The following is an 8,527-nucleotide window of genomic DNA, read 5'->3' as shown; positions in this document are numbered from 1 at the left end:
AATCATGGTTGTACATGCAACGAGGAGCTAATATGTACACTCCTTTTTTATTTTCATTATCAAGGAGGCCATTGTCATGCATACTTACTATGTAATTCTATGTTTAAAGAAAGAGTTCATAATGTGTCTTGTTGGGCAAGGCACAATATGTGTGGGAAATACCAAGGGCTCTATAGTGGACATTGGCTAAATTTTTTGTGACAAGTGACAAATGCTCAAGCAAAGGTCTTATGCTCGGGGGGTGCACTACTAAGATGTCCTAGGTATCATGTGTGTTCAAGGGGTATTTTAAAAACCCCTCGACTAAAATTTTTTCACCAATAAAGTCACCCCTCTTTACTTATGAACTAATGGGAATTTTTCTAAATTTGAAGTTAAAAACCCTTCTTGTTATTGTAATCCTGTTAAATTTTTTCCAAAAGTGGGATTAAAATACCCCTCCTTTTGAATGCACGTGATACACTAAAATTTTTGGAGGTGAACTCCCCGAGGTCTTATGATGCCTCCTTAGCAAAACAATTTACCACTTGTGCATTTTTTTTGTACATTATTGGAATATGTATAGGTAAGAAGAACACTAAGTCATAAAAGAGCACATCAATTATAAGCCCCTTGTCCCCAAATTCAAACCAAATCAGGGATTTATTTTGAACATATAAGCTTCACATAAGCCAAAATACAAATGGGCTAAAATGGGTTATGTGGGAGTCAATATGGACCTTGCTTTGGGGGCATGCATGCTTTTAAGAGGATTTTAAGTGGGGTTGGTGGATGCTTACACTAGCCATGGAACAGGCTAAAATGCCAAATTTTGCCAACCCTCTTGAGGATAATTCAAGATAGACTAGATCAAAATCGAGGATTGGGGGTTGAGCTAGCATGTCTTCTAAAAAGGAAATTCCATTCTTCTAATTAGTTGCATGCTTTGTCTGGTCTAATGTCTCCTAGAAAGGAGATTATGTTCCTTTAATGAGACCAAGCATGCAAATGTATTTTTCCTAGTGAAATTAGTCTACTTCCATGCTAGCTCCTCCTTTCTACTCCACCATGTTGAGCTCGATGCACTCGTTCCTCCATGCTTCATTTCTCTGCTACTTCTTCATTCAAGGAAATTAAGGGGAGGCATGGTATATTTTATGGGCATTGGGTTATTTAAGGGCATCTAACTATAGTTGACAAACTATTTGAATGGTAGGACTTGGGGGCGGTTGTTTTTGGTCCCATAATCTGACCTTGCACATGGTCAAGCTAACTATGCTTGCCTTGCAACTTATCTTCAAGGGACAAATTGGACCTCCTAGGGCATGCATGAATGTTCTCTAAGCCTATTCCACCAAGATAAGGTGCTCAAATTAGAATTCTCTTGGTGCAGAGGATAACTATAACATTGTACTAAAAGGGTGGGGGAATGGACCTATTTTCAAGATCAAATAGGTTGTTAGGAAGTCATACACTCTCACTTCTATTAGTAACTCACTACACACTCACTATGGATAAGTGCAATAATAACTTTGAAAATGGAGAGGACCATGAGGAGGGGGGGGGCTTCTAATAGCATGTGAAAATATGAACAGAATGTGTGCCTCAAGCATGCACGGCTATGGTCAGCTTGATCCTAAGTGTGACTAGTCAAAGATTATCTATGGTGGATGAATCCCAAGCATACAGCTGATAAGGAGATAGACTAAATAGCACAAACTCAAGTTCAATTAGGATACAATCTTAAGAGACTTCTACTCATAGAAAGAATTGAATTGTATTATATTATTGCAAAATGGCTTCCCTTTTATAGGAGTGGGATACATACTAGCATCGCTTTCTCACATGTCAAATAATGCTTCGTTGTTGCCATGTGGGAGCATGCTTTTGCCTTCATACCTTTACTAAATTCTCATACCAAGTGTCTCTATTCTTATGCTCATGGCACCACAACTCTCAACATTTTCTTACCCATTTCAACAAAGTCTCTCCGTTGAAACATATGAGGTTCAAGGGAGTATCTTCTTTCCTACCATGTGTTTCCACCACCACATGGTGGCATGCCCTTTCATATTTAGTGTTGCAAAGGAATATTTATTTAAGTTAGCCATAAGGATTTCATATCCATGTAACTGCGTTTTGTGACTTACATAGGTGAACATCATTTTCACACAATGATGAATGTGGTCATAGGAGAACCTTCCCAAGGTTAAAAAACTAGAAATTGTCAATGCACTACAGGTAGTCCATATGATACCACAGGTAGATGAAAACTTTTCGATCAATAGAAGTACCACTACTGCTATCGAAAGCCATACGTACTAATAGTTAACTTGTTGGGAAATTGGACCACCATTACTAATAATGTTCTTGACAATAATGGGTCTAGTACCACCAATAATGGTAATATTGCCATCAGTAATAAACCTATTATTGGCATTAATGGTACTATTATTGATGGTAGAAGTCTATTGGGGAATTTTTTATGCCTTGGATTTGAAAGGTAATTTCTTATCTTAAGCCTCGCCCTAGGACCTAGCTAGAGAGTGGTTCTTCATCCCTGCACTCCAAGGTAGTGGATACATGGGACGTGTTAGGAGTAGGTGCTTGGACCTCAAAGAGAGGTACTTTTTATCACTTTAAATGTTCATGCCTTGATTGGCATGCAAATGTCATTGGTTATTTAATAACATGACTACCTTCTTGAATTTATACAAATGGATGCAAGAAAAATGATTCTAAAATATTCCCTCTACCAATAATTGCAAGTAAACTATACCAAGATAGGCAAAGATCAAATCCTAAGATGTATTATGCAACATGAGATCAAATCCTAAGATGCATCGTGCTATCATAGGATGTCGTCACATCAAGAAAAGCCCTCTTGGCACTAGATATTGGTGGCCAACACTTTGGAAGAATACCTATGACTATGTAACAGAGGTGTGATGTATGCCAAATAATAATTTAACCCCAAGATAAGGATCTCATCCCCTTAACAATAGTTGTTTCTAAAAAGCCATTTGCAAACACCAAGTGGGTTGAAGCAAAAGCTATGAGAAAAGTAGATGCTAGAAGCACAACTTTTTCGTATGAGAATGTAATTACAAAGTATGGATGCACCATAGAAATGTTGTTCAATAGAGGCACGCATTTCATCATTGGAGTAATCAAAGAATTTTTGACTACCTTTATGCTTATCCATAGATAGAGACACAACAATGAAGTAACAAAAGAGGTTTTGAGAGGCTTTATGGTTATCCACACAAAAAGCACAACATGCTAACCCCAAGGTAATGGAGAAGGGAGTCTTCACCAAGATATTAGAACTAAAGTATTTTGATTGTCTTGAGAAACTAAATACAAAGTGCAAGCCAGGGAAGATAGGAATGCATTCCACCAAGTCCTAGGGCAGTGTCTTGGGAGTTTAGCTAAACAAGGAGGTCTCCCCTCCCACAGATGGTAACCTTATGAATGTGGTCATTTGCTAGTGCTATGCTCACCTTGAGCCAATACCACCAATACCATACCTATCTCTTTGAGGGAGACCCACAATCCTTCCCACCAGGGCTCTATTTTAGAGTGACTAAACTATAAATTCAACCTGTTGCCTGTCTTGTGGAGAAAGTAGAACCTTGACAGCAGTGGAAGTCGAGGGTGCTACCACCCCTCTTACCAAACCAACGATCGCCACCAAACTTTGTTTCTCCAATACTATGCACCAATTGAAAAGACACGAATCTTGTATTGACCTTGAGTGTGGCAATACTAAGCAATACATACCAGTGAGCATACACCAATCTTCACTTGGATGATGCTAAACCTTTGGAGTTCACTAATCACCAAAGCAATATGTTTTACAGCCCTTAGAAACTCAAAAAGTGTACAATCCACAGCATGTACTAATACCAAAATGTCGGCCTCGGGATTTTGGCTTTAGGGCTGCCTGACTAGATATAGATAGAATCCATAATATAACCTCACAAACTTTATGTACAATGATGAAAATGCTCAAAGAGTGCATAAGAGACGAGACGTTTCAATTATTGAACACCAAAACAACATGTTTTACAAGCCTTTTGCATACAAAAGTGGTTGCAATCGAAGAACTATGCTGAGTGAGACACAAATTCTCGCCACAAACCTCTTTTTTTTTCACTTTTCCATTGAAAACTGTCGACACTCTCACACATCCAACCACATCCAACCAATTAACATGACACAACCCAATCACAAAGCCTAATGTTATCTAGAGCCTAAACCTTTGAAAACACACTCTCTACTGACAATGAGTACACTCGAGCAGAATTCTTTGCTTGAACGAAAGCAAGCAAAGATTTCCAGCCCATTAGTAGTCCTCCCCGTGGGGTTTTGCAAAGGTCAAGCCTAGCCAAGTATACAAGGGGGAGTATGCAATGCTGAACTAGATACTGTACAAGTTTTTATGGTTAGTCGGGTGGGAAATCTGTGGATGAACTCTGATGTTTGCAGTGCGACAACCATGCAACAGTGGACAAATGTTCAAACTGAGAACAATGCTCACTGCCTGAGCCGTCCACTTCCCTTCTACAACAGGATACCCTGTTCCGAAATTTACCATGCTTCAACTCTTTCAATCAGTTGATCAATTTTGCCGACTACACCTGCAGTTTTGTTTTTTCCTTTACTGGGTATAGAATCCATTGAATCCATTGCACCACATGGTACAAAATCTGCTATATCAAAAACTTTCCCCTCCAGTTTGAGATTCTCTTTGCCACCTGACGTGACGCTAGTACCAGCCAAGTCAACGTTACCAGATACAAAAAGCTTTGTGGCACAAATCCTTGTTCCTGCATTGACTACTCTTCCTTGTTTTTGAGCATAGGACTCATATCCGTTGCTATCATCATCGGTATTATCCATGGTACTGGATCTGTTGGAAAATGGCCCCTGACTGTCAGTAGAGAGCTCATCCTCATCAATAATCTCTCTAGAACTCAACTCTCTTGCAAACAATTCTTCCAATACACTAGTAGACTCATATTTCTCTGCACTTCTCGCATTAAAACCTTTGAAAAAGAGTCCCTCACTCTCACTTGTGTGCCCATCTTCTCTTCCATCACTTGAATCACGAACACCCAGACAAGGCTCCTTTGTAGCCCTATCATGGCCATTTCCAGTTGGAGGTTCAGCACAAGAAGAATCAGGCCTGGGATCCAGCAAAGCTTCCTCTCGGTCTCTCAAAGTCTTGAGTATAAGAGTCTTTAACAGATTCATAACCTGGACGGCGTGCATCAATGCTGTGAGAGGATCAGACATCTGGCCAAAACGGAAAGAACACATCAGCACTCGAAGTAGTATTTCAACACACGACATTTGCCTGAAAACAACAATATGAGATCTTGTAACCTGTGTCATATTGGGAGCAAACACCATTGCTATATTATGTGCATTCATCTTGTTGAAATGTTCCTCCTGGACAACATCTGCCATTAAGTTGATAGCCCAATCGAGCAAAGCTGCTTGGGTTGGAGGCAAAGTCTTCACTAGCGAGACTGATTGCTCCTCTGTATGGCACTGCATAACTTGTTCTGGTGAAAGATTGTCCAAGATGCCTTTTGGCAACTCACGAAACCAGGCCTGCAATTGTGAGTTAAGACTGTACTTTAATTACGAAGGGGAGATGAAAGAAAGGAGCGTTTTCAAGTGTCAAGAGTTGTAAGGTGCAACGTTTTCGAGCGAACTACACTCTGCATCCACGAGTTTTTTACCATTAGACGAAACCAAGCAATCATGCCCACCTTGATAAGCCCAGCCAAACAATGTACGTCGATATCGTGTGGCACGATGCCTCTGTTTAGTTGATCTCTCACATGCTCTTCCTGACTGTTCTCCGCGTTTATTCTGAACACACCTTCCGCCTGCACTAGTTGCAAGATGGAAATTACGGGCATTCACGAAATTCAGTGAGGGATCTCGGTAGCGCGCCAGCGAAAGCCTCATGAGGAGAGTGTTTTTACCTTCAGGCCGCCTTGAGAACATAGCCTCTCCTGAAGAAGCAACAAGATTGTCGGCACGCTGTTCCCCTTTCTATCGTAAGAACACTGCATTGACTCGGCAGACACTCCAAATACGCTAGCACTGGCACAACCAATGCAAAGGTTACAGAGAAGGAAAAGATTGAAATCTGAGCTCCAGAATTGCTGGGGGGTAAATTGAGTACCTGGCACTCGGAACCCTCCGAGGAACCTCCGTCTGAAACTCCACAGGCAAGCCAAGGAATCCATTAAACCGATCGAATGTTACGTGAGTCACATGTTGTACGTTTGTAGGCCAACCAATATCCATCTTTATGTCGTCCGGGGGAGCTCGGCATGTTAGGCCTGTTTTTTTGAACGCTGCCAGCAGAAGTGCAATAACAGATAATTCCATTTGGTCTCTGTTGCTTTGAGCAATGAAATGGCTCTCTTGCACGAGGCCATCCCCGCGCAGCAACTCCTCCCAATCTGTAGAACGACTCGAATCAACAAGCGGAGACCGAGCAGCGAAAGGGGAAGAGGGGCTCCCTAAGATTTCGTCAGAATCGACGTTTACTGAAATGCTTTGGCGGGGCGAGAAATCCATCTCCTGGGCATCACTTGCGCAGTACTTGGGCGAGAGAATTTCTGTCATCTTAACTTGTCGTTTGATATACTCTGCACAACCTTCGGAGCTTCCTAGTCCCCTTTGAGCATCTGACATCGTTCCAATGAGGTAAAGTATTCAAGGGCAGAAACAATTAACGTAACCGGTTGTATCTTTACGCAGATGCAACAATCTCAAAGCTCAGTGATCACATTTTGTGTTGAAGCAAACTCCATTTTTGGAGTGAGCGTATCACAATTTTCCACAGCGATCGGAAAGCGTAGCTGGTTCGAGAGGAATGCAGCAAGTCCAAACTGGGAGAGCGCTCACCTGACCTCGTCGGGAGCTGGCTGTCCGCTGCGGGAGCGAACTCTAGAATCTGTGCGTTCTCCAGAAAAAATTGTCTTCACGCAGAGATTTGATGGAGCAATTGGAGCTTTCAAATGCTTGGGATGAAAAGAGAAATGGAGGTGACGAACTGAAAACCCAAAAAAAAAAAAAGGAAAACTGCCGAGAAGAGGAATTACTTCAAAGGCAAAGGAGAGGCAGAGACGTTTGCGTGAAGCGAAAGCCGGGGAGTGGAAAGACTTGACAGGTTCAAAAAAAATGCAACCGTTGAGGGGGACGAGAGCAAAAGCGAAAAGAGGACATCTGAGAAGTGGGTGTTTCTGCAAGAAGAGCAAAAGAGAGGGATGGGTCTTGAGGAGGTGATGGGAGGCATAGGGGTGGATTTCCCGAAGTGCCCAATTGTGAGGGAGCTGGAGGGAGAGAGAGAGAGAGAAGGTGACTGAGTGTCTCTGGCTGTGAATGATCTGAAAACGACTCAAATTGAAGTTGCAATGAAGAGGGAGCAGAAGCAGGGGAAGGTACAAACTGTAAGAACTTGCAAGTGTATGTGTGTGTGCTGAGACAGAGAGTAAGTAACACTCCACACACACAGACTCTGAGAGAGAGAGAGAGAGCGCGCAAAACAGAGAGACACAGAGAAAGACTACAACAGAGTTATTTCTGAAGCTCCACTCTAAACTTCTTCAATGCTCCCAAAAAAGAGTTTTTGCAGTAATGCCGAGTAACATTGATCCAGAGCTAGGGAAGTAGTAGGAGCCACTCTACGCAAAAAAGGCAGCTCATACAATGATGGTGTTGAACGTGATGAGTGCTTATTACTTGATCCTAGAGGTGTAGTATGCGTGGAGCTTAAAAAAGAGCTAATCTTGGAAGAGAAGACACCGAGACAAAACGCCCATCTTGGAGAAGATGACAAACACCCACACCTCACTACAGCCAGGCTTGGCCGTTTGGGTCCATCTCTCATGATTCAAAGCCTCTGTTTATGTGTGTGTGTGTGACATGTGTGTGTGCTTTGTTGTCATGGATTTGCTTATCACCAGCCTTCCCTAAATTAAGCACAGCTTCGCCTTTTTCTCTCTTTTTTATTCGGAAATTTGAGTACTGCACTACTTTGGTCTTGCTTCATCATGCTTTAGTAATACAAGTCGGCATTTATTTTTATTTTTATTTTTCATTTTTAAAAACTCTCAGTCAAACTCATATCTTGACCTTGTTTACCTATGGAACCCACGTCTTATGCTTCCCATCATGGCAAACTCCTATTGATTTTCTTTCATAATTTACCCCACACTACCTGCATTCTCTCCTGCAAGCATACTTCTCACGAGAGAATGCTTGGGTTTAAGGGGACAATCACACATATCCCTTGATTCTTGAATTCGCTTACTCATGACATTTGCTTCGTTCAAGGGCAATTCCGATGATCACAATCACACACAAACTAAGTGGACAATGCTTCTGTTAATAAGTGGTGGGCAAGCTCATCCCAACCAATTAGGCTGCTATCTCCATTGGCAACTATCTGCTACACCAATGAGGGTTTGCCAAGGTGGTATTTATTGCAACAAACCAAGAGCTCGAAGGAGTACCC

The 8,527-nt window shown here is 41.8% G+C and overlaps 1 protein-coding gene across 2 annotated transcripts; it reads right to left on the bottom strand.

Moving 5' to 3' along the window:
* Positions 1–4,059: 4,059 nt before the first annotated feature.
* LOC147902625 (uncharacterized) lies at positions 4,060–7,867 on the bottom strand. Of its 2 annotated transcripts, XM_087373667.1 has the most exons (6): positions 6,916–7,867; positions 6,185–6,695; positions 5,982–6,102; positions 5,763–5,882; positions 5,371–5,601; positions 4,060–5,280 (listed from the first exon to the last, which is right to left on the bottom strand). In XM_087373667.1, the coding sequence occupies exons 2-6, from the start codon at positions 6,631–6,633 to the stop codon at positions 4,573–4,575; spliced, it is 1,629 nt and encodes a 542-aa protein (XP_087229793.1). In that variant the 5' UTR covers positions 6,634–6,695; positions 6,916–7,867; the 3' UTR covers positions 4,060–4,572. The 2 variants fall into 2 exon arrangements, with proteins under 2 accessions (XP_087229793.1, XP_087229792.1); XM_087373666.1 differs by having other exon boundaries at positions 6,185–7,867.
* Positions 7,868–8,527: the final 660 nt, after the last annotated feature.

The sequence above is a fragment of the Dipteris shenzhenensis genome, chromosome 4 (assembly GCF_047967505.1).
Source record: "Dipteris shenzhenensis isolate YYH24624 ecotype China chromosome 4, Dip_SZ_1.0, whole genome shotgun sequence".
Taxonomy (NCBI): domain Eukaryota; kingdom Viridiplantae; phylum Streptophyta; class Polypodiopsida; order Gleicheniales; family Dipteridaceae; genus Dipteris; species Dipteris shenzhenensis.
This window is presented reverse-complemented; position numbering and strand designations above follow the sequence as displayed.